The 25,617-nt window shown below is 47.2% G+C and overlaps 1 protein-coding gene and 2 long non-coding RNA genes across 6 annotated transcripts; 2 read left to right on the top strand and 1 right to left on the bottom strand.

Moving 5' to 3' along the window:
• Nucleotides 1-362: 362 nt before the first annotated feature.
• LOC147597583 (uncharacterized) lies at nt 363-1,513 on the bottom strand. The gene is made up of 2 exons (XR_015261148.1): nt 1,261-1,513; nt 363-1,054 (listed from the first exon to the last, which is right to left on the bottom strand). It is a non-coding gene; the product is annotated as an uncharacterized LOC147597583 (long non-coding RNA).
• A 208-nt stretch (nt 1,514-1,721) lies between these two features.
• MED26 (mediator complex subunit 26) lies at nt 1,722-24,185 on the top strand. 3 transcript variants are annotated; one of them, XM_086767130.1, is made up of 3 exons: nt 1,722-2,050; nt 20,015-20,089; nt 21,430-24,185. In XM_086767130.1, exons 1-3 carry the CDS (start codon nt 1,976-1,978, stop codon nt 23,119-23,121), a joined length of 1,842 nt encoding a protein of 613 aa, XP_086623256.1. In that variant the 5' UTR covers nt 1,722-1,975; the 3' UTR covers nt 23,122-24,185. The 3 variants fall into 3 exon arrangements, with proteins under 3 accessions (XP_086623256.1, XP_086623257.1, XP_086623258.1); XM_086767132.1 differs by lacking the exon at nt 1,722-2,050 and adding an exon at nt 19,160-19,536; XM_086767131.1 differs by lacking the exon at nt 20,015-20,089.
• LOC147597582 (uncharacterized) lies at nt 9,375-12,545 on the top strand. 2 transcript variants are annotated; one of them, XR_015261137.1, is made up of 4 exons: nt 9,375-9,426; nt 10,012-10,203; nt 10,301-10,492; nt 10,890-12,545. It is a non-coding gene; the product is annotated as an uncharacterized LOC147597582 (long non-coding RNA). The 2 variants fall into 2 exon arrangements; XR_015261136.1 differs by having other exon boundaries at nt 10,012-10,492.
• Nucleotides 24,186-25,617: the final 1,432 nt, after the last annotated feature.

The raw sequence follows: 25,617 nt of genomic DNA, 5'->3' as shown, positions 1-25,617 counted from the left end.
TAATTCTGTTCCAGGAGAAGTTGATTCACTATTGGTGTGTTTTTTCAGAAATTTTATCTAGTCTTGTAATCGTGTCTGGGTTCTTGTGTTATTTTTATTTATGTTAAGTTAGCCTCTCTGACCAACAACTCTTCCCCAGCATCACCGAGGTAACTGAAGAGAGCGTGCAGGGCTGGGAATCTTTTAAATCAAACTGTAAGCTCTTTGTGGAGCTTCCTCGGCTTCAGTTTCTTTAACTGGCTGTTGAGAAGGAGAGAGAGGCCTCATTCAAATGATTCTGAGGCTCGGGTTTTAGGGAATACCGTGGATTTTATCTGGATGCGGTCAGGCACGAGCGATAGGCACTGGCCGCAGTTTATTAGAGTTGCCCTCTCTTGCGTTAACTGAAGCTTTCACGTTAAACATGAAGGGGGAAGGGTAGCTTGAGGGAAGATGCCCTGCTCTAACAAACATTTAAAAAAAGCAAAGAGTATGGAGGGAAGGATCCTTCAAGCGTAGATCCAAGTGTCCAGAAACGCTTCCGGTCCTAGGTTAAATTTAAACGTATTCCTTGTCTTGTCTGTAACTTACGTACTTCATGTATTTTTGCCTGGACTCGGCGCCGCAGCGCTCGGGCTCTGTTTTGGACTCGAGAGTTTAATTCTTGCTCAGGAAAATGGTCGATCCTGCGCAGAACTGACAGTCTGCCCTCTGGGCAGCGCCTGGAATACAGTGAACACAAGAAATCAAAGATGATCAACTCTACTGGTAAAGGAATATGGGCAATTTCATTGCTCTGAATAGATTTTGTGACTGTCTCCTCAAGATTTCAGTTGTTTAAAAGAAGAAAGGTTAAAATTCAGCTCCTGAGCAGGTGCTTTAAAAATTCCTAGCTAGTCCTGAGCTGCTCTTAAATGCTGTGGGAAGTTTAAACGCGGGGCTGAGCGCTTACTCAGCGTGGTGCAGGACGCCTCTCGCTCCAAGGCTGTTGTTGCACAGCTGCTTTTGTACCGAGCCCATCTTTGTCTTACACGCTTCTGAAAACCTGACGTGCTTTTTAATTGTGGTTTCTCCTCTATGAAGACAACAGCAGTGAGGAGGTAAATACGTCTCCATAAGGAACTACTTGTTCAGTTTGTGTACGGTTATCTCTCTCCAGGTAACGCTGGAAGTTTGTTGCCCTACCCATTGCTCTGAAAATAACGAAAATACGAAGTTCTGCTGCAAAAAAAACTTTTACTCTTCATTTTTTTTTCTTGACAATAAAAGGGCCGCTATTACCTTCCCACCAGCCTGGAATCAGGTCCCTACGGTTCCGTTAGGTCTGTAACACCCGAGCAGCGATGGTTTATTTCCGATGATTATTCACGCGAACCCGCTCTCCCCACGAGGGTCGGTGCCACCAGGCCGCCGCGGAAGCGCTGCGGGCCGGGGAGCGCTGCCCGCTCGGCCGGTTCGCACCGCCGGCTGCGGCACGGGGGGGGCTGGCGCTCGGCGGGGCCGCAGGGCTCGCTCCTGTCCCCGCCGCGCCGGGCCGAGCGCCCGCCTGTCCGCTGCCGCCGCCGCCGCCATGCTCCGCCGCGCGCGTCCCGCCGCTCCCGCAAACTGCGCAGGCTCGGCCCGCTGCCGCCCACCGCGCAAGCGCGTCCCGCTGCAAAACCCACTGCGCATGTGTGCTCCCTGCCCGCCGGTGCGTGCGGCGCAGCGTCAGGGGCGCGCCGTCGGGCGTGTCCCAGGGTGCCCTGCGCGGGGCTGGCTCCTGCCCCCAGTTGAGTTTGGCCCCGAGCGGAACGATCGGGCCCGGCCCGGTCGCGCCGTCGCGGTCCCCCGTCCGCCCCTCCGGCCGCGCCCCGCCGCCCCCGCCTCGCGGGGAGCGAACATGCGACTCCCGCTCCCCGAGGAGGCCGCCGCCGGCGAGTGAGGAACCGTCGCCCCGGCCCGGCCTGGCCCCGCCGCCCGCCCGCCCCGGCCGCAGCCGCCCCGCTTCGCCCAGGCAATGACAGCGGCTCCGGCCCCCTCCCCGCAGCAGATCAGGGACCGGCTGCTGCAGGCCATCGACCCGCAGAGCAACGTGAGTACGGCCCGCCGGGCCCCGCGGCTCCCGTGCCGGCAGCGCGGGGACTCCAGCCGCGGGCCGCCGCCGCGGTCCCTCGCAGCCGCCCGCCCGCCCCGGGGCTCCCGCGCCGCCGTCTGAGGGGACACCGGGGCCGCGCGCCCGCTGCCGCCGCCGCCTCGCCTCCCGCCGGGTCCGCGGCTGCGGCCGGGCTCCTCCCCGGGCACCGGAAGCCCCCGCTGCGGGTGGTAGCGGGGAGCTTCCCCCCCGCCTTGCCCGCCTGGGGTCCCGCACGCAGCGGCGCCTCGCCGCCCCGCTCCCCGGAACCGGCACCGCGGGGCCGCCTCGGCAGCGGCGCCGGAGGCCTCCTCCCCGCTTCCTCCCAGGGGGCCGCGGCCGTCCCCCGCCGCACCGCACCCCACGGGGCCCGGCCGGCGCTGCCCGGCCATGCGGCGTGCGGCCCGGCGGCCTCCCGACGCGAGGCCGCGGCTCGGGTGCGGCCTGCAGGGGGCTCTGGGCCGGGCTCCACCGGCACCTTCCGGGGCGCCCACCTGTTCCTGGGGCCCTGCCGCCGCCTCCAGCGGGGGCCCCTGGGCTGTCCCAGGTTCTGCACACGCCGGGAGGGCTTCGATGGTGGTTTCAGGGCTCTGGAGCCGCTCCAGCACCGAGCAGCCTCGGTCCTTGCTGTTATCCTTTCCTACAGCGCGCTAATGAGCTTATCTGCTCCTTCTGGGATGTAGTGCGTGCACAGGAGTCAGCGTGTATTTTACCTATAAGTGGCCTTGACGTTTAAGCGGTGGTTATCCAAAGCATCGTTTACTCTTCGTAAGGTTTTTTTGGCACTTTAAAGTAGTTCCCTGCTTAGGCGTTTATTACCGCGAGAGGACTGCAGAGCCTGCAATCTGTCAGATTTTTGAATCTTAGATGAACAGCTGCCGCAGCAGGACGCAAAGGTGGGTTTGTTTCGGCCGTCTGCGGTTTTTGGGGGCAGCTTCGGGGGTGACGGGCTGAACGCACGCGCGTGTGTTGTTCCAGGAGGCTGGGTATGCAGAGTGGAATTTTGTTTCTATTAAAGTCGTACCTGCTTCTGTCTGAAGAAGTGTTTTTTTGTCATAGACCTCTACTGAACTCTTAAAGTAGCTAATAAAGTTCTTGCCATTTAGAAACGTTCTGGAGTGGCCTGTGTGTGATGTGAAAACTGAAGAAAAATCGCCCTGACCTTGTAGCTTCTGTAGCGATCCCCCGTGGTGCGCGTTTGTCACGAGCCGCAATATTACGCGTTCGAGTAGCAGGAATGGATTGTAATGGTAACTGTGGGCTTTTAAGTGTCCAAGTTGTTTGAGGTTGCAGTACTTTACCGTGGCTCTTGCTGAAATGCCAGTTAGTGCTCTCCATGAGTTTTGTTTGCTCTGAGTTCTCTTTTTGTGGCCTCAAATTTTTCTCTTTGCGCTGAAGCGAGCGTCGTGATTAAAGCTCTGACAGATCTATGGTTTCTCTTGACTTCCAGACTGCTGGCAGCACTCGTTCCCCTACTTCTGGTGTTACCTTCTAAAACACCGTGGCTGAGTGGAGTTAAGCAAGCGGGAGATGTATTTTGTGGTGGATACTTTTCCCTTTTCTCCGTACGTTAATGTTACATTATGCTGCAAACGTGCTTGCAGTCTGGTTCTGACGAGGGGGACCAGAAATAACCGGGCAGCTGTCTGCAAGGGGAAGTTGGAGCATCGGCCAGTAGCTCTGCTGAGCTTCCAGCTGGTCCGCAGCCCCGTAAGCTGAGGAGTAATGTATGTTAAATTGTAATTCTACATACTTGATACTTATCCAGGGCAATAATTGGTGGCAGAAAAATCAGCCCATTGTTTAGGAATGCCTGTAGGCAGGGGGCTGTCTCCCATTTTAACCTTTTCCTCGAAGGAGAGCAGAGGTGGTGCGGTTGAGATCCGTTGTGCGGGCTTAGCTCTCTCACTTTTTTCTCCAGAGCACATGGAATACATCACAAACGTTTGGTAGAACTGCCTGTCCTGCCATTTTCACGGAGGGAAGTTAAATTGTGAACATGCTTTAAAGCAGATTCTGGATTTAATTGCACTTGAGCACCAAGTAAAAGCGTAAGGAACTGTTCTGATCTCTTCCTGCAGGAAGAGGTGAATGCAGCTTCGAGCTGCTGCGCTTGCGACTGCTCATGGAAAACTCTGGCTGCTTTCTTCTGGCTTTTAGAGTCTTCTAAAAGAAGTGCTTGCGTTCAAACTTAGAGTATTCGTTATTGTGACCGACTTCCTTGTTTACCAAGAAAGTCAAGCTTTGAGGCCTGGATTTCATTCAGGCTTCTCAATATAATTGTCGGTGTGCGTCTGTGCGTGTTTCTGGAGAGGAGAGAGGGTGAAAACTGCGCTGACGTTGTCAGGTGCGCGAAGAGCAGTCCAGTTCTGAGAGTTTGTAGGGGAGGATGTGGTTCTTTGTAGTGCTTTACTGTGGGGCGCTGTAAGTTTAAGCTTTACTGATACGTTCTCTTGTAGAAGCCGTTTCTCCGTTGTGGATATTCATTCCAGTGTAGCTGTAAAGGTCTTTGTGGCACATACAGATCTTGGTTAACTCTGAGGTCCTGCCTTAAATTAAAAAAAAAAAAAAAAAACAAAAAAGTTTCCCCACCTGCGTTGAGTTGAACTAGTCAAAATAATCTTTTCCCCAAGCTTTTAGAACCTGCTTGCTTTGAGAAATCATCTTCTGTGCCGATTGTTCATCTTGAACTGCTACATAAAGCTGTGCTGACTCAGGAGCAATGTTTGAATTGTACAGGTGCATTGAAGACGATAACATGCTGAGAGGGCTGGAGCCCCTCTCCTGCCAGGCTGGGAGAGCTGGGGCTGCTCAGCCTGGAGAAGAGGAGGCTCCGGGGAGACCTGAGAGCGGCTCCCAGAGCCTAAAGAAAGATGGGGAGAAACTCTTCAGGAGGGCCGGGTGCGACAGGACGAGGGGTGATGGTTTTGAAATAGAGGGAGGCAGATTCAGATCAGATATTAGGAAAAAGTTATTTACACTGGTGGAGCACTGGCCCAGGTTGCCCAGAGAGGCGGTGGATGCCCCATCCCTGGAAACGTTCCAGGCCAGGTTGGCCGGGGCTCTGAGCAACCTGATCTGGTTGGAGATGTCCCTGCTCCTGGCAGGGGGTTGGGCTGGGTGGGCTTTAACGGGCCCTTCCCACCCAAACCACTCTGTGATTTAGCACTTGAGACGTTATATGTTTATAACTTGGTTTCGCACAGTTCAGAATTTACACGGGTAACCTCTATTCTAAAGGAGACCTATAAGAAGTAAGCTATTTTTAAAAAATTGCATCATCTTGGAAGCCACCCGGGATGTCTGGTATTCTGTCTTCATTTATTCAGCCTTTTCCCCTTGAAAAAACATATGGGCAAACTACTTCTGCTACACGACTTCGGCACTTATTATCAACATCAGTCTCCTTCCAAAGCCTGTGTGCTAGCGAGAGCGTACCAAGGCTCCTGTTGGAGGAGAGCGTGAGTTTAGTGGTGTCACCCACGATGATGGGTGGACCCGTGACTTTTCTCGCAGGAAAAATCCTTTTCCTGGAAGAACAGTGTAGAAGCAGTAACTGGAGAAGAGTGTCCGAAACCTTGTCGTAGCGGTGTGAGGTCTTACATGTTCCTTGTTTCTGGTAGAAGCAAGGCTTTTCCCTTCGGGCTCAGTGCGCAGAGAAACCACCTCTTCCACCAAGCAGAACACCTTTGCCTTGTTAAATCGTGCTCCGTGCTCTTCAGGGAATTTATTACTGATGGCAGGAATAATGAGAGCGGTTTGTTTTTGCTCTGTGGGAAAGCCTGTCATTTCCAACTGGCTGGTAGAATTGTGCTTGCAATTAAATGGCTCCTCATCCTGAATATGTAGCAATGCTTTCCTGATTTTAAATATTAGACAATAATTTAATTATTTGCTGTTAATACCTCTCTGTGATGCAAACCCGGCTTTGGTTTGAGATGCTCGCTGTGTGGTGGGAGCTGATTGTAAATCAGGCTGCCGTTCGTGCAGTATCTCAGCTGGCCCTGGTGCTCAGATCTTCGGGAGAGGTCTGTGATCTGAGTTATTAATAATAAATTGGTCCGGGTGTTGTAATATGTTAAGCAGTGCCTTGGCCTGGGGTGATCCTCCGCTTGATGCATGAGCTGGATAGTTAAAGATGCTTCCGTGACTGTTTTCTCTATCGATTGCTTTACCGAAGCCCTAGAAACAAAAGTCTCCATCATCAGTGATAACCACGGTTCCTAGAACTGGGTTTGAAAAAGGAGGGAGAAGGTGCCAGGCACTGCTGTGGCAGTAGAAGTATTGGGAGTGGAGGAAGGCTCCGGGAGAGCCTCGGTGAGTTCTGTGGAGGCAGGGAAGTGTTACGTGTGGGCGAAAGTAGACTAGGCATGGCTTTTGCTTTAGCTTTATCCTTTTCTGTGAGGCCTTAATGAGCTTATCAGTTTTGAGGAAGCTGCAGCGTGCAAAGAGGCTAGAACCCGTCGTACCTCCCACCGTTTTTAGTTCCTTATTGTAGCTCGCCGTGTTTCAGGTAGTAGCACGTTCTGTGTGTCGCTGTGTTTCAGGCGTGTGGTGAACCATGCGAGTGGTTGTGGTGTTTCCTAACCTGTAGGCTCCGAAGTGTCGTTATCGTGTCGGTCCTGGGTTCCAGGGTGGTGGTATAGTTTAGCTCTTGGCCTCGCTTTGCGGCTCTCCTGCCCACCTCTTTCCAAAGTGGCTTTTTTTGCCTGGTGGAGGTGTGTTCCAGCAGTGCCTGGGACGCTTATGCAGACGGAGATACTGAGTTTACCCGGTCTGAGTTCGCGCTTGTCTGCTTAGCTGCCCGTATAGTCCCGGTCACTTTGTTGTTGGCGGTAATACTGTTACTGCTGTAGAGGAGTTAAACACTTTTCATTTGCGCGGTGCCCCTTGCCGTAGTGGGACCATTATACGCTCAGGGGCTGCTGGGGCAAAATCCGAGCAAACAAAGGTAGCAGGGAGTTTGGGTGGAGGGGTCAGCGCGGGGGGAATGCCAGAGCGCCTTTCTAGTGTGAATTCCTTGAAACTCCACAGGTTGCAGTGATGATGGCAGGAGTCGTTTGCTCTGAAGCTGTAATTGGAGTGTTTGTTTCAGCTGGAGTGACAATTTTAATAACACCCACTTCTTATTCCTGCTACACACACCCATTTTGTGTGTGCCAGTGCAGCTATTTGCAGGATCATGTGGTGAACCGAACTGAGGAATTGATCAAGGTTTAAAAAAGAAAAGATTATTTATATATATATATTTTTTTTTTTCCTCAGGTAGCTTCTGGTGTAGCTCAATTACCTGGTAAACTTCTGGTGCATTACAAATAATACTGGCACAAGTGTGGCAGCAGAATTGGGTGTTCACGTGTTTAAATAAGTAGGGAAGCTGAGCAGTGGAGCGCCGTTTGCTTCCCTGCTGCCTTAGCAGGCTGGCTCCGGACGTCCTAGGAAGGAGGTGTGTGCTCCCTGTAAAAGCTAACCACACCTGCCTGTGTTTTTGGAGATGAGTGGATGCCTTATGGCGGCTTTATTGGCACTGTCGCTTGTGCGTGGTTCACAGATGTCTGGAATCATCTCCTGTTCAGTTGTGATGCGGTAATGCAAGTGCTTGGCACGTGTTCCTGGGATAAATGCTGGGAAACTTCTTTACGGATAGCCAGGAGGATGCTCCTGAGTAGTAACTGCTGAGTGAGCTTTGCAACTCAAGAGTAAACCACTTTATACTAAAGGCTGTGTGGCTTATGCTCCAGATCATAAAAACTGAATTGATGTGGGCTAAACTTGCGCGCTTCCACCAGCTGAAACTGGCAACGGAGCCGCACCTGGCAGGAGGGCTGCTGCGATCCCCGTCTGCGTCCCCGCCTCCAGCTGCACATCCCTGCTCCCTCCCTGCACCGGGACAGCCGAGGAGCTCACTCGGCCAAACCCCACCTGCAAGGGGGCTCCTCTGGGGCCGCTCTCCCTGCCCGGGCTCCTCGTGGGCTCGGGGAGGTGGCAGTTTTGGCACAGAGCGGTAGCTGGGGGAGCGTGTGCGGTTAGGAGAGGTGGTGGAGGGTAGTGGCAGCCCCAGGCTGTACAAGCACCCTCCAGCCAGACACCCTTCAGTTTGTCAGGTTCTTTCATTAGAGGAGATTGGGCTTTTCAAATACAAGTGATAAAATCTTGCAGCACACACGGCAGCAAGGACCCTTGGTGAGAAACGAACGCTTTGATTGCTCACGGGCTGGAGGGAGGAGGCGGTGTGAGGGAAATAACTAATCTGACACGTGGTTCTTGATGTAACCGTGAAGCAGTTAACTGAATGGAAGAACCAGCATTTTGTAGGTAAAACAAACATCAGGAATAATACTGACAGTCACCACGAACCACAAGGTTTATAAGACAGCTGATGCAAGATGTGCATCCTGCCAGGAGAACCAGACTGCCCAGGCAGCAAAGAACCCGAGGCTGCGGTCTCCCAGGTTGCTCTGACGTGGGGCAGCTGTGTTCCCGTGGCCACTGGTGCACCCAGGACCCTGTGTGAAGCCATCGCAGTGCGTGTTTGCGGACAGCTAACCCAGGAGAGCCGGGAGCTGAGGCAGCTGAGCCGTCCTGCGATGGCTGGAGCTGGTGTGGGGCGGGCACGGGGTGCAGCTGGATCGGCTCCTGCTGCTCGGGCACCACAGCCTGACACTGGCCTGGGTGGGAGGGAAAATATTTGCTGTCGAAAGCTCCCAAGTGGGGGGAGACACAATCTATGTCTTAGAAAATATGAAGACCTCCAGCTTAGCCTATGTTTCAGAAGTCTGGACCTAGGATAGAAGCTCCAGTTTGTCAGTTTGTTTTGTGCAGTAAGTTGAGGGTGAGCCCAGTGCAGGAGTGTGTAAGGTGTGGGGTTTTGGTATGGCTGTATGACACAGCAGCACTGTCATCCTGGCTCCTTTGGCTCCTGATCAAAGTGCTTTCAGAGCAGCTGAAGCTTTTTCTCTCGGCATCCTGTGAGGGGAGAGCCTTTTCCAGTTTCTTCAAGGAACTGCTGCAGCTGACAAGTAGAGTTTTCTTTTTTTTTTTTTTTTTCAGGAACCACAAAAGTTTCAGGACAGGGAAAGAAGGAATCGATTCTGCCTGCTGTGGAAATTTTATGTTAATAAGAACTCCTTTTAAGGCATAGTTACTCCAAGATGTTAGATTTGGTGTTAAAATTAATGGCAGTATAAAAACCCTCCCCGTCTGTTTTGGCTGATAACGCTTTCTGCTATCTCGTCTCGCCCATTTTGTGCTTGGTGATAACTTCAAATAAACTTTCTTTGATCCGTGTAGTGGCCCCACTTACATGCTTGGTCTTTAAAGAAAAGTTTAAGGTAAAGGTAAGTATTCAGTTGAATATAAAAGTATGTTTGTTTATTCAGTATTCTAACAGCAGCATTATTGTTTCTGCAGGTAATTCATGCTTTCGGTGTTTGGAACAATATTTAAGAGCTAGCAAATTGCTTTAATTTGAGGTGCAATCTGCTAAACTTAACAGCGTGTCAGTGTTTTCTGGGGCATGGCTTTCACAGGGCAGTGGTGCATGCTTAAGTGTGATTGTTAGTATCAAAGTAGACAATTTTCAGCGTGTCCAAACAGTCGGTGGTAGAAATTTCTATTGAGGAGTCACTGGAAGTAAAACACAATTAGTTCTGGTTTCCTGAGCAAAGTGGTTTTCTAACAGAGCAGCTGGGGAGGAGAGGAATCCTGCGTCCAAGCTGGTCGGTAGTATTCAGCAGCACGCTCAACTGGGTGTATTTTGAAACCTTGTGCTGTAAGGATGACTCTGCAGAGGTGGGAGTCTTGTCTAAGAGCCACAGCCGGCGCTCCCGTGGAGCTGCTTTCTCACATACAGCCTTAATGCAGAATCAGCTTGCAGAGCATCATGATTATACTGCAGGTCAAGATTGATTTATTTTTTTAAGGAGCAGAGACCTTCTGAAGGTAGAGGAGCATGAGTTTTTCCCAGGGTGGTGCTGCACGTTCGTAACTTCTCTTCAGCAAACAAACGTCCAGTGCACGTACAACCAGCACCCAGGTTCTGTAACTCGAGCCGTCACTTAAGCGGAGCTCTTTGAGCTGGTAGCACGGTCAGCGTGCAACCCTGCCTGTGCTGCGTAAGTGAATGGCATGGGAAGGAACGCGAAACTTTTATGTCTGTATGTAAGTTATCAGCCCGAAAGTTCCAGAAAAATGTATCCTTCCGTGTTTTAGCTTATCCTTGGAGAAATTGCAATTGATTCTTGAATAGAGTTGAGCACAGGGAGATGGAAGAGAAGATGCAAGAGGTGATGTCTCAAAGGTACTTGCAGAGGCGGAGTGCCAGCAGCTTGTGTGCTTACGGGACAGGCGCGCTGGTTAAGGATCTGCCTGCATCAGGGGAACTCGGTCTCCGTTGCCACGTGTGTAAGAGCTTCAGTCTGTCGAAATACGATCGATTGCTTTTAGACTTTGTGTATTATTTTCTTCACAGGACTTTTTAAGACAGGCTGCCAAGGGGCTTAAGTGTCAGTAGAGCTTTCTTAAGTGGAAATCGTAAAGTTTTTTGTTACTAGATTAGAAATAACTAGTGCCAGATTGCAGCTTGTTGTGTGTTTAAATATAAAAAATGCGGATGGGGTACTGGGTTCTTTTGTCCTGTCATGATCACACTGGGCAATTGGCTCTGGAGCAGAGCTGATCTTTAATTAAAGTAGCCCTCCAACTTGTAAGCTCTAAGATAAAGGTGGTGTGCTTATGGTCCTTTGGGGAAAGGCTTGCTTTTTTTTTCCAGCCAAAGGTAGAAAACTCATGTTGTTTCTAGGTAGCTGCTAACGGTCGTGCCACCGGATGGAATGGCCGAGCATTCTCGGCTGGTTATTGGGGATCATCGCTTTCCCCAACAGCTTGTATCCTCCTAAGGACCTGCACAGTCTCCAGAGAACGGGGGTATTTGGAAATGGGTGACTGGCAGCAGCATTTTTATCTAGAGGTTGGTGAGCAGTAATTCTAGGAGATGGGAAATTGTTTCTTTTTTTTTTTTTTTTTTTTTTTTTTTTTATATCAATAAAACTTCTCTGTGGTACGTGCTGATGGAAATTCTGTGTCAGTGATTGCTTTGAAAGGATACAGTGACTTCTCTCCAAACTGGGTATTTAAAACTTTCCCAATTTATAAGACTGTTGTTCTCAGACTTTGTGGACAAATATGCTTTTAAATGCTTGAGAGCAGTCGTGCAAGCGTATTGTACTGCTGTGTGATGAATTAATAAACTCCACAATGCAGTGTATTCAACCTTAGCTTCCTTTATCCTTTAAGGATCAGCTGAGAAGCTTCCCTAGCATTTTGAAAGAAGTTGTTCTGCTGCATTTAAAAGTGCATGAATATGATGATAGGTGCTCTTATTCTTTAAGAAAAGAGTGAAAAGTTTATATTGTGGTGATGTCAGTAGGGATTTTCTGTATTACGTTCAGATATCAACTGCTCTGTGTTAACAGCTCTGGGTAGATACTCCATGTAACATAATATTGAAGAACTTCAGAAAGCTCTTGGCGCTTTGAAGCCGTTCTCATCAAGTCCTTAAGTGTGTGTTGCGTAATTTTAGATCTTCACTAGTTTTCTGGGTTGCATTAAGATGAAGCAGGTGACTGCAGAACGATTCTGTCCAGGCGATGCCTCTAAGGGTCACTCTCATAATCTGGTTTGGTGTCTGGCTTTGCTGTTACCGTAACGCAGGTAGGTAATAACCGCGAGTTCGGGTGGAGAGCTGCCGTGCCGGGAGCGTCCGGCTCTGCCAGCACCCCACTGCCGTGCGCTAACTCTCAGCGTTGGCTTTTCGCTTCCCCAAGTAACTGCAGACGTCTGGATCTGTCCTTACCTAGAGAGCATCGAGACTGTGATCAGTCAGAAGGGGGCACATCCTAAGGCTGAGGCTTCTGTATAGTCTCTGTTATTCTGCCTGAATACTCAACCAACTCTGCGTTTCTCTCTTGTTGAAGTAGGACCAGTTGTTCCTGTGACTCTGATTGCAGGGCAGCCTCGTTTGATGGCTCCCTAAATTTTTAAGCAATGGTTTTGGACTTCAGTTCATGGCTTATAATAAATAGTAACTACCAAGATTCATCTGTGAAAGTTTCTGTACAGGTGGAAGAGGGTGGGAAATGGTGATTGTATCTACGACGAGACTGTATGGTGTTTCGATGTCCTTAGGACCAATGGAGTGACTAGGCTTTGTATTTGTTGTGCTGAAATCATCTGCAGCCCCTGGAGAGGGACATGTTGCATTATCTGGTACTCTTTGGTTGTGCGGCTCAACACTTGGCAGGTCTTGTTCTGACAGACACGCTATGTTGTTCCACTAAATGTTAGACGCGTTTGTAGCTGGCCGTGTGATCCGCGGTATTTATACCAGAGGGCAGTGGGTGCATGGGGCTGGGTCAAACCTAATCGTTTCCATGGTTATTGTTTTACTGTGCTTTGTTTTGGCAGGACCGTGCTGTTTTAGAAATGTGCTCAGATGCTGGCATGTAGGTAAGCGTGTGGTGGCTGAGGTGGTGAGATGAAGTGACTGCAGAGCCCGAGCGGTGATGAGCCGCCTGCGAAGGCTGGGGCAGCCTTGGGCGTTTCCTCTGGGATCTCGTTCACTTGGGATAGCGAGCCTGCCCTGTGCGGTGGGGCAGCACGGGCCAGAGGGGCAGCGAATTTTGGAGTGTTGAATTTTGTCCTTTATAATAAAACCGTCTCTGTGTAACTACCTGTGTGTATCTCTTTGAGAGGACAGAATTTAGAATGACTGTTTTGAGTCAGCTCTTGGCTGGGACTAGGTGGGAAGGAGACTGGGTGTTCCAGTGTGATTCTGGTACTTGCTGTTCGGTGTGTGATCCCCAGGTGTGAATCACAGGGCTGCGTGACTGGAGGAGACTTAATGGAGCTCTGTGGTCCATCACCTTCACCGAAGTGCCATCACCTGTATGAAACAACTCCTTCCAGACTTGTCTCATCTGTTCCTAAACCTCTGCAGTGGCTATGGAAACTGTTTGAGAGCTTATTTGAGGGCACTGGTAGCTCTCTGGTTATTCCTAATATGTAATCAGTGTCTTGTTGCAAATCGGGCAGTAAGCATGAAGTCAGTTGATCACCGTTTTCTTTGTTATGATTAATAATGCCTAGGAAGGCTTATTTCAAGCTTTGTATGTCTCCTCCCTGTTTTTTTCAATACTGTGTATACTGAGTACTTAAATTTTCTCTTATTAACCGTGTTTTCAAAACTTCTTATCACTGCTCTCCTCTGAACTCCTCTTTGTATGTGCTCTTGAGCTGTGGCGCCTTGAGATGGACATGTAATTCCAGCTGAATGTGATTCCTGTACCATTCTGTATCAGTACGGTGTTGAGTGAAAAACAAGACTAAAGCCATCTTGCTTGCAGTGTGCCGCGGTAGGTACCACTGAGACCGAGTTCTGCCCTGCCGTGACAGTGACTGCCTGGCTTTGTGGTGCGCAGTACCCGCTCCTCTTCTTACGCTGTTCCCTTCTCTTGAGTTTGTGCCACGCGTCTTCCCAGTCTAATAGTGTTTCATGTAACTAACCTTCACTTCGACTGCTGGGCTTTTTAAATTGGGCTAATATTTTTTTTTTTTTTTTTTTCCCCTCCAAAAAGGTTTTGCCCGACTTCATGGTCTGTTTTGTTCTGGTTATTTTGTGGGAGGTGGAATAAGCGTGGGGTGTCGTGTTGCAGTGAGTCTTCTATGTTTCATGTCCAACTGAGAGGTAGGCACCTCGGGTACAGTTCCTATATTATACAAAATGTTAAGTGAATGCTGATGTTGACAGACAGTTATTCCTCTCTGTAGTAACAAGAATGTCTTCCAATTATTGGCTAATAAATATGAACGGAGAAAAGTTACTCTGTTGATTGTTTTCTATTTGCCTTAAAGATATCTTCCTTTAGAGCAGGAGGGCTTCCCTCAATGGGGGAAGTTTATCCCTCTGCCAAAAGGTACAGAGGGTTAAACTGTTGTCTCACTGCAGTGAAATGTTTCAGGTCTGCTGTTTTCTTCACAGCATGGTCATTTGTTGGAATCTGACCTGACTCGTGTTTGGTGATCCTGGCATTGTAAAGTATATATGGGAACGGTATCTGGATGATGCTTTACCATTAAATAAAGCCTAAGTACGAATAAAATATATGCAGAGTGTTTTGACTCTTTAAATTAGACCTGGAGATTTTAAGTCCAGAGGTAAGGATAGTGCTTGCTGTGCCTAGACACTTTTTGTGACTGTTCTGGCTAGTCAAGGGGTATTTCCAGGTAAACCTGTTGTTTTGCAGCACAAATTTCTGATCAGTTTTCAAAGCATGGACTCCAAGTGAATTTCTCTGTCATAGAAGATGGCTCTCAGTGGAAGACTTTCAACCCAAATCATTGATTCCTTCGTGTTTAAAGATCTACTTTAGTAAAGACTATTAGAAAACTCGCCTCCACCTTTAAGAATATGTTTTGTGTACTGGTGAATGTTTGAACTCCACTTAGCAAACTGACTTTCAAACATTTTCAATACTTATGAACAAAACAGCGCATGGTCATCTTTTTGGTGTGTCATTTCTGTGAGTAGTGTCTCGTGTACCCTGTCTTTAGACATCATCCTGTCAGATTGAGGGTAGGGGAAAGTGTTAACAGCTCAGTTGCGGGGGAACTGAACTGAATACCAGCAGGTTGTAACCTGAATTCTAACTTTGTGTGTTTGGTCTGTATCTTTGAAAAAATGACGCTGTAGTTTACAGTTCATGGTCTGTATTGTTAGTGTCTGGTATCCGATGCGTCCGATATGAAGTGCTAAATAAGCACTGTACTGCTGTATTGCTGTTGCTGCCTTTAAATAAAGCCTACTGTGAATAGCAACTCTTCTCTTCTTACTTCTTATTCCGTGTTTCAGATGATTATGCAGTGAAGTAGCTTTTGTACAGATGCAGTGCTGGGGGCAAGATCCAGTACTGATCAGAGATCCCAGTCCGGGGTAGGAGCTGGTGCTTAGATGCAGGTACTTGCCAGGCGGCTTTGGAGGAAATAAATGGCATCACCTGTAGAGCTGGTGCTGAACCTCCTTGTGAATCACTGCTGCTTCCCTGGCCATCTCAGCAATACTGACCTTGAACTTGGGATTTTCTTGAATTGCTGCGCTACCTAAGGATATGCACAGCCCATAGATGCCACATATGAAAACATGACACTTTTTATAACTGTCCAATAAAATGCTGCTGTCCCTAGGAGCAGAGGGAAGACAATTAAAAAAAAAAATGGTACAAATGCTCCTGTGAACTTCTGTGTATCATTGCCAACAGAATGCCAGCTTGGCACTAGAGGTCTGGATTTGTATCTGTAGGAAGACCTGTTTCGTCTTCCACGGTGGGTCTGCTTCTCTGCTTGCTTTTGTAAAATTGCTTTGATACTACAGGAGGGAAAGCGTTACCGAAGTACTTTCTTTGAAACTAGCGAAATATTGAGTATTTGTAGCGTATTCTGAGGAAATCAGTTGAAGTATGGTGACGCATACGTTCTCTCAAAGCCAGTGTCTTCTGCTGTATCTGGGTAGTCCGTTTCAAAATGCCTGTTATGGAGTCAGATTATTGTAACCTGTGGTTTCCGAAGGACAATAGCCTTACACTTGTTTTTAGAAAAGTTTTGGTGACTGGGGACTCTGGACACACTAGGCCTAGTGTAGATACCCTTTAGAAACTTTTAAAGATGCTAACGTGACCTGTGTGGATGATGATGGTGCTGTGTCAAGAGACCTTTTAGTGCTGTTCTGTGAACTTCATGCAAGTGATTTAGAAGAGCCTTTCTAGCTAGAATGCAGCAGGATAGAAATCTGTATTAGCAGTTTCACTGCCTTGTTTTTGTAATTGTGCACCGAGCTCTCGGGTTTTCCCGTTACGAGGGAATATCTACTCCTTGTCCTATAACTAAGTCTCTCAGCAACATCATCCTTGCTAACTCAGATCTGGTTTGTCGTCTGTCGTGGTCTAGTCACGCACGCAAAGATCTTCAGACACATCCTTGTGAAACATTTAAAAACACCCAACTTAACTGCTTTGTTCGAAGGGCTGCAACTGAACGTTTCTGTGACGTTTGTTTCGTAGGCAGCAGCGGGGTGAGATGTAGGCTGTCCGTCTGTCCAGGCGGTCCTGAGGAGGACAGGAAGGCGTTACACTGCTCACTCTGTGTCTGCATCTGGACTCGTCTGTAGATGAGGGAAGAGAATCAAAGCGTAACGTTTGAGTGTGCTAGTCCAACACAAAACGCGTTCCCACAGGTTGGTAGTCCGAGCGCTTCTGCACCGCCAGCACGTGGAGCTGGTGATAGCAGCTCACGCATGGGTGCTGGGTCTGCTGCTGCTTTCAAATCGGCCTGGGAAGGAGGCGCTAGAATTGGAGGTGGCAGGGAACAGCTGTACGTTAAGCGTTCCCAACCCAAACACCCTTTATATCCTTTGTATCCTCCAGTGTAACACTTAACCTTGAAGTTAGTTACTGAATTGTTCTTGATTTATAAAAGTTAAAATATGATTAAGATGCAGTTTAAAAACAGGCAATTAAGCTACTTGATTTTTTCCAGAGCGTTCAGAAAGCCATGCTTTTGTCTGAGGCCGTAGTAAAACCATTTAGTGCTTAATTCGGAAGAGATCTCGGATACTAGTGGTAAGCTCCGGAGTACGGCTGCATGACTTGGAGACTTGCGTGGAATAAATAAGATTTGTTTTCTGTGACTGTCATTAGGGTTGGCTGGAAAGGATTACCGTAGATGACTCAAAGCAGATGTTCTCCAGTAAACTTTAGAGTGAATTAGTCTGTGCCAGTCAATCTCCACAGCGTGGGAATAGCATGGGATAACTTGAAATGCCGTATAAATTATTGTTAGCCGTTTTCCGCAGTCTCCTAAACGCGAGGTCCTGGGGCTCCTTCACAGAAGTTCTTGTTTTGCGGGTGGTAGTACAGGTTGCAGTGTAAGTAGACAAAGGCAAATAGAAACTAAAATGATGTGTAAGTTCCTGAGACGCTGACTTATGCAATTGTACCCTCAACTCGTGTCTGAGGAGAGCGAGGTTGCCCAGCTCCCTTGTCCTCCCGCTCTGCTTTATGTTACTTTCCCTGTCTGCTGTGTAGCCAATAAGCGTTTTGAATTGCAGCTTGCATTAATCAGTTATGATTAATGACCCAAAGTCGGGTGATGTCCTGGTGGGTTTTGTGACTTCACTCTCGCGCAGTTATGTGATGATATATTAATTTTGTTAAGCCAGTAGCAGATGGTTTAAGGTAAAGGTACTGGTGTGCTGCTGGGTACTAAATAGGTGTCTGCGCAGTGACTAGGTGATACCTGAGGTGTTTTGGGGAGATCATCTTGTTCTCATCGTAGTGTTTAACTATACTGCAAGAAATTTCATAGTCTATGTTATTTTGAAATAAGCGAATATTATTTTTATTATAAGCTTCTCTTTATGGCAGTTTGGATGATGCGTTCCAAGAAAACTATGCAAAACTGCTGGGGAAGGGTGTCAAAGCAGTTGAACATGCCTGAAAATTTATTTATTTATTAAGAACCACACTTTCCTGCAGGTCAAAAAGAAGGAAAAACTGAGAGGAGCTGCTTGCAGTTGATCTCGAGTGTGAGCCTTCGTGCTCCTTGCCGCGACTGCTTCAGTGCGACAGCGTGTTTTCAATTGGTTACAAATGTGTGAAGAATCCAAAATGAGTGTTTTGTGTTTTACCAGAAGTTGAGTGATCAGCACGGGCTCGGGGTGTAAGGCTGCTTTCACTGGCTTAATTGGCACCATGTGTCCCTCGAAGGAGGGACCGAAGTAGCAGCCTGTCAGTCTTGGTGCAGACCTGGTCCTCAGTCGGTGATTTAGGATTTGGGGGCATCCATGCACGCGTATTTGGGTGTTCTGAGACAAAGGCAAAGCTGTTACTGGAAATCCCCTGACCTGTTTCATCTTTCTGTGGGTGTGTGTATACACCAGCATATCACTTTCCCCATCTTGACCTTTTGATAGACTAATGATCCTTTTTTTTGCCATCGGTTTGTCATTTAGAAAATGAATATTTGGGGATTACCAGTAGCTACATAAATAATTGTACCGATTATCGGTGTGTGCAGTACACAGAGCCTTTTTGCACCCTGGTAATTCATAGTCTAAAACACGTGTTGGGAAGGAGAGTTATCATGTTTTGCGTGATAAAAATGTTTGTCTGGAAACTCCCGGAATTGAACATTAGCTGTTCTAAGTGCTCTGGTTCTAGAAACTGGAAAAAACCAAACCCTGGTGTTATGTATTACTTAAACTGTGGTGCTAAGCCATCCTTCCTAGGCACCGAGGGCAGGGCAAGGATCAAAACATGGGAGGTGTACTGAAGCGAAATAGTATGACCTCAAGTATGTGAAGATACGTGCTGTTGCTGCTTTAAAGCTTAAGTGGAGTTCTAGCAGACCTGACTGGACGGTAGGGCTTTCCGTACTGCAGAGATGTGAAGAGAAGACATGACAGATCAGTTTGTCTTTGGTCTGAAGGTGGTTTTACAACCTGCAAGAGTTAAAATCGTTCAAAGCCTCTAGAGACTTTTAAAATAAGTGTGATAATAATAAATCTAAAAGTCAGGCAAAGTGTTTAATTACTGACAGCTTTAACCAAGTATCTCCAGCATTAAGCATTCCCGGTGTGACAGCAAAAACACTGTACGCACAAGACTTTCTGAAAGCCGGAGACTTCAGCTCCTGATTCTCCTGTTGTATCTTAATGGAAGGGCAGAATTGACCTGAAAAAGCTAATTCTTACAACCCCGCAGTCTTTTTAAAATGAGGAATCTTGCAGCAGAGTGTGTGGCTGGGAAGGTAGGACTGCCTCATTATGCTCCTGATAGGACTTCAGGATAATGTGGGATCCCTGCAGAGGTTCTTGCTGCGAGGTTTTTCTCAGATGCTGTTCACGTCCAGTTGAGTCACAAATTAATTTAAGCAATAAATGAGACTGTGATTCAAGGTTTCCTTTGCTTATCTTTTAAATCTATCTACAGAGGGGAATTAGAAATTCCAGGGTTGAGTGCTTTTAAGATCAGGCACTGGAAATAGGAATCTTTGTGTGGTCTGAGGTTTCTGATAGAAATTATTAAAATCACACTTGCGCTTAACGTCTACAGGTTGTGGCAGCTGCCTTTGTGTGGAGCGTACTCATGCATACGGAAATGTTGCGGTGAAGCCCATCAGAAAATCTGCTACATGCTTTGTTGATGTAATGTGAATTTCTGCAGTCGCTCCTCGCCATCTGACATATCAGGAAATACAGTGCTGAATGAGGGGGGAGCTCTGAAGGCAGCTGAGGCCCAGGCCTGCTCCGGCGGGCGCTGGGCGATTGCCTGAGGACACCTGCTGGGCACCACGCTTGGTTCAGCTCTGCTCCTCAACTTGGAGGAGTTCAGACCTGGGTTGGTAGACTCTTGGTGTGTAGCTCCAGGAAGCATCAGTATCTTGAGCAAAACTGTGGAACGGTGACTTGTGTAAATCTAACGCAGTGCCTAAAGGAATAAATGCAAGATTTCTGATCTGACTTGTTGCTCTCCTTGGTCCGCTTGGTGCTTGCTTCCAGTTAGGCTGCAGGACAATTAACTGATACCTTGGCAAGGGGTCTCAGAACTTGGCTAGTACGTCACGCTGGCTTGATGGCTCCTGTTTCCTTTAGTTTTACATAAGTGTATGTTGGTTAAAGCTCCTGCAGGCTCCAACTAGGTCAGTAAGGTGTCCTTGTCCCTATTCTTTGAACAATCGGCTCCCTGAAGCCAGACAGTGTGATAGTAATTTTGTGATTAACGCTTCCAGCAATTATAAAGTGGAAGGTCTGAAATTACATTTGATAACGAAGACCCGTACGTGAAACGTGAAGTGACTTTGTCTTCCTTGTTGCAGATCCATAACATGGTGGCAGTGCTGGAAGTGATCTCCAGCCTGGAGAAATACCCCATTACCAAAGAGGCACTTGAGGTATGTCCCCCTCTGAACGTGGCTTGATTTTTGTGTGTGTCAAAGGACTTTCTCTGCCGATCTCATTTCCATAAAAGCTTTTCTTCAAACAATAGATTGATTGCAAACGATTCACAATTAAGGTATTATTTTGTCCCTGTCCTGCTGCTTCTGACATCTCAGTGCACACACAGTGACTCTTTCTGGATTCGGATCAGCGTTCCGTGTCGCACCGCTCCTCTTTGTGTAGGGCACTAAATTAATCACTACTTGCTACTAATTAATTCTGTTGATTTTAGCAGCATCACTGTGCTTGCTGAAGTACTGCTCACCTTTTTAGATGCTTGGTGACCAAGCAACAAAGAATCTGAAGTAGGAGTATCTGTGTGTCTATGCAATTACTCTCCTGTTCGGGTAAGGAGGTGCCAATGCCTGATGGAGCTGGCGAGATTAGGTGCAAGTATCAGGTGGGATAACTGCAGTCTCACTGGCCGCTCTTAGAAACACAGCCCAAAGAAGGGGTTTTTTGGCTAAATTACAAATTTTTTTTCAATTTTTATATTGAAATTATTGGTGTTGCTTGCTTTTAACTATCACTTAACTCTAGCTGTATTTCAACATCTGTATCGGAACACGTTGCATTTTTCTGTCAGAGTCTGGTCTAGGTTTTCCCCTGAAGTGCCTTTCTTAAGTAATCTGACTTGTGGAACAGTTCTTTGTTTTCAAATGTGCTTTGGGAACAGTCAAACGCTTCCTTTCGCTTACGAAACCACTTTGGGACACCCCAAGGAATGCTTGTTTAAATCGATCTTTCATACCCTTCCAAGAGACCGGGGAGTGAAGGGAGAGGAGAGGTGGAGGAAGAAGGTAGGACATAAGTCGCACGCTGGCTAGTCAGGTCTGTGAAACTGAGATTTTTATTGTCAACAGGCAAAGATTCTGGAACTTCTTCCACTTGCCTCTTTCTGCAGGTCTTACGGTTTCATTGTGATGAACACACGCCTTTTCTGCCTTGGGTGCTGCACTTCCCCTCCAGTCTGAGCTTGCACCTTTATTCTCGAGATTCCTGCCAATTAAAGAATAAAGAATTCATTTCTGGTGTTTTTCACAGCTAACGGCTCTGGTGCTTTAGCCAGGGAATAAAGACAGGCTGACTTGAAACCTACGGCAGGTTTCATGTTGCGTGGCAGAGCAGTGGACCAACGGGACTAATCCTTTCTAAAAAGATTAATTCAACACTTAAATCTTTAGTGATTTTTAACAAGGTATTTTTTAGGGTAAGCATTACAGAGCAGAAATGCACCTTAAGAATTTTGTTTAGAATGATACCTGTTTGTAAAACAACTTTTGTCTCTTTATAGGAAACGAGACTTGGGAGGCTTATCAATGAGGTGAGGAAGAAGACATCCAATGAGGAACTTGCCAAACGTGCCAAGAAATTGTTGCGGAATTGGCAAAAGTTGATAGAACCTGTAACCCAGAATGAGCCAGTGCCAAGAGGGTTGCCGAATCCACCCGGATCAGCAAACGGTGGTGCTCACAACTGCAAACCAGAAGCGCAACTTCCTGCTGTGGCTGGATCAAAGCCAATCAGCGAATTGAAAAGCAGGAACGATATACAGAAACTAAATTCTCCAAAACCAGAGAAATTGGGAAATCGAAAAAAGAAAGGCGAACACAGGGACGGGCATCAGGGCCCCCCTCCAAAAGTCTCCAAAGCTAGTCATGAAGTATTACAAAACTCTTCCCCGCCTCCAACGAATGGAATTGGAGGTAGTCCCGAAAATTTTCCTAGTCCTGTAGATGTAAATCTACATGCAGGGCCTGAAAGCAGCAGGACAGAACTCAGTGAAAATGACAAACACAATAAGATCCCAGTAAATGCTGTAAAACCTCACACCAGTTCTCCAGGACTTGTAAAACCTTCAAGCACTTCCTCATTATTAAAGACTGCAGTGCTTCAGCAGCATGATAAATCGGAAGAAACCACAGGACCGCACCAACCTAAGAGTCCTCGCTGTTCCTCGTTTAGCCCTAGAAACGTTAGGCATGATACTTTTGCCCGGCAGCATACTACGTACTCACCAAAGGATTCAATGCCTAGTCCATCTCAAAGGTCTCAGTTCTTAGATACTGCACAGGTGCCATCGCCGCCACCATCCCTGATGCAACCATCAACACCTCCAATGCCAGCAAAAAGACTGGAGTTCTCTCAGCAATCGGTAACTGAGGTATCTCAGCACTGGCAGGAGCAGCAGGTACCGTTCGAAAGCCAGCACAGGCATACAGCAGGGACACTTCAACAGCACACGTCTCCCAGCTGCAAAACCAGCTCCCACCCTGGGGAATCTCTCGCGCCACACATGGGCTTTTCACAGGACACTTCAAAAATGGACAGTGATGATGCTGCTTCAGGTTCCGATAGTAAAAAGAAGAAAAGGTACCGACCCAGAGACTATACAGTCAACTTGGATGGGCACGTGACAGAAGGGGGCGTGAAACCCGTGAGATTAAAAGAGAGAAAACTCACTTTTGATCCCATGACAGGACAGATAAAACCTTTAACACAGAAAGATCCTTTGCAGGTAGAAATCCCTGCACTTACTGAACAGCACAGGACAGAAACGGAAAAGCAGGAGCAAAAACCCAACCTGCAAAGCCCTTTTGAACAAACGAACTGGAAAGAATTATCCAGAAACGAAATCATTCAGTCGTATTTAAACAGACAGAGTAGCTTGCTGTCTTCATCAGGAGTACAGACTCCAGGAGCTCACTACTTCATGTCTGAGTATTTAAAGCAGGAGGAAAGCACTAGGAAAGAGGCTAGAAAGACTCACGTTCTAGCTCCTAACAGCAAACCTACAGACTTGCCTGGCGTCACAAGAGAGGTCACAAGCGATGACCTCGACAGAATACGCGAACATAACTGGCCGGGCGTGAACGGTTGTTACGACACACAGGGTAACTGGTATGATTGGACACAGTGCATATCTCTAGATCCGCATGGGGATGACGGTAGATTGAACATCCTGCCTTACGTCTGCCTAGACTGAGTACAGGTTTTGCTAAAAATGCTTTTTACATCTGCAGTTAGCAAAAACGGCAGACACTATGCCACTTAAAGAGGGAGAAAGCCTCCTGTCCTGGACAAACAGGCCCAACGAGCAGAGGGTGTGAGGGAGCTGGTTCTTCACAGATCTTTCCTTTAAATTCTCCTTTTGTGAAATGCTGCTACCAGTTTACTAACAATTGCAAAGGAAGGCATACAAAGGTTGATAAATTGAGTTCAAAACTCTAGAGCGAGCCAGCTATAAAAAAGTGTTAGTCCCCAAAAGAAGCGAAGAGGATTTCCAGCACTTTCTGAATGCCGGAATCTTATTACAGGCAGGTACAGAGAAAAATTGCGGGAGTTACCTTAACAAAATATGCATCTATTTATTTGACTTGATTTGGGTTTTTATTTGGCAGTGAGATATTCAAGAGACAATGTGCAAAAACTGTAGTTTTATTTGTATCACATCTCTGAACATGATTGCGTTTTTTAAAGTCATGTGGTACGGAGATTGGGTTTTAAACAGCAGGTGTTGCACTGCAGGCTGGGAGACCAGCTTCAGCTCAACATTCCATAGGCATCCACATATTTTAGTCTGGTTTCAGTTTAAATCCAGTCTCTGAAAAATGCTGCAAAAACTAGATGTTTAACGATATTTTTGATCCCACCACCACCAGCCAAATATTTTTCCTCCTTTTCCCTTCCTGCAAACTTCTAGGAAAAAAAAAGAAAAAAAAAGAAAAAAAAAAACCACAATAAAGAAAAATCACCTTTTCTAGAATCTAAATGTAATGAGGGTGCTACAAGTTTGTAACTGTACTGTGAGAGGGAAAAAGGAAGCCTGTTTGTATGCTGGAAATATACTTGTTACCATTCCTTTAGATATTGTTTGCCTTATGGATATCCATCATAAACGCAATTTGCAAAAACAAAGAGCCTTAGTGAATGTACAGTAACTAGACTTCTGTGTTCTTGGGATGCAGAAGGGAGCAACTTTGCTATTTGGTCCTTTAAGTGGACACATTGTGATATAAATGTGGAAATAAAAAAAATTTGCACAAACCAGTTTGTGAATTATTTATACTTAATTAATTTTTTTAAAGTTTGCTCAGTTCAGACCAGCTAAGCGATGGCCGACGCCGAGAAGCCGTCGGCGCGGTGTGGTGAAGCCGAGCCCCGTCCGACACTGCCGAACGCAGCTGGCTGTTAGGGATATACCAGATGTCTTCCAAGTATGTTGGTGGTATTCAGTCGCACAGGTTGGATTTATTTTTATTTTTTTTTAACTCTGGTTGCATCCAGGGTCTGGAGACTGATCACCCAATTGCTGTTAACGTACCTCAATGTCTACAAAGATCATAGTTCAGCTTTTTTTCCTCAGTAACTTTGTAATATATAATTCCTAATTGTTAAAATGCTTTCTAAAGCAGCCTGATTCAGTATAGAAAGCTAAGAATTTCTATTAACTGTAATTGCTTTAATGTTTGGGACTAGTTGTTTTCTGCAGTCCCCAGTGCTGGGCTTCTGTCCAGGGGAAAAGGGGAGGGGACACGATACCAAAAATATTTCTAGGTTTAGTGATGTTAACTCTGTTAATCCATTTGTGCTGGATCTCGCTTCTGTGGAGAAGAGCCTTGGCAAGAGCTCTCCTGTCTTTGAGAGCAGAGTCAAGCTCTGAAATTATTTTAAAAAGGTGTTCCTTGCCAGATACGCGTTAGGTTGGTTCGTTCCCTGGAATACAACTGCTAAGGTTTGGTTTATTTTTGTCATTCTTGTTCAAACCTACTGCTTTTGTGATTGGACTGGTGTTGAAATGTGTGGGCATCTGAGAAATCTTCACTGATGTCTGTTTGCTTCCATTTCTGAAATCTGAGGTCTGAAAGTAAAACCAGGGAAAGTGCTTACCGAAAAACATTTCTAAGTGTATTTTCAGTTTACTTCTGTTCTGTCCTTCTGCAGTTGATGAGGTCAAGCAGCGTGTGCTAGAGTTGGGAAAGCTACTGCCTTGCAGTTCAGAAAGGCAGAGTTGACGGTGGCGGGGTAAGAAGCTGGTCACTTTGGAAAATGCTTGGGTTTTGTTTATGTAAAAAATATTGTGCATCTTATCTGCCCCTGCCCCTTCTCCCTCTTTCCCTGAATGGTCTTACTGAAGAACAGGGTCTGTGCTCTTTTGAGGCCTTTGAATACAGGGCAAATTTCAGGAAATTACAAAGTATTACTTTACACTTTATATAAACCCCATCAGTTTCTCCGCTGCTTACACTTCTGATGCAATCGATGGCCCTGGTGGACCACACTCTGTGAGGCGATGCCCTCGGTTCATCACCACTTTTAAATGACATCCAGCTCTCGTAGCAAACTGGCCGTGCTGATGCTCGCTTTGCTTGAGGGAGCGTCAGGTAGCAGAGCCAGCCCCTTCCCTCGTGGTACAAAACCGCTGGAGAAAATCACTCACAATGCAAGCTTTAAATCGTGTTCCATACCGAATTTGTTTCTG

This window comes from Chlamydotis macqueenii, chromosome 26 (assembly GCF_036417535.1).
Source record: "Chlamydotis macqueenii isolate bChlMac1 chromosome 26, bChlMac1.mat, whole genome shotgun sequence".
Lineage (NCBI taxonomy): Eukaryota > Metazoa > Chordata > Aves > Otidiformes > Otididae > Chlamydotis > Chlamydotis macqueenii.
Note: the sequence above shows the minus strand (reverse complement) of the source record. Positions and strands in the feature narration are given on the sequence as shown.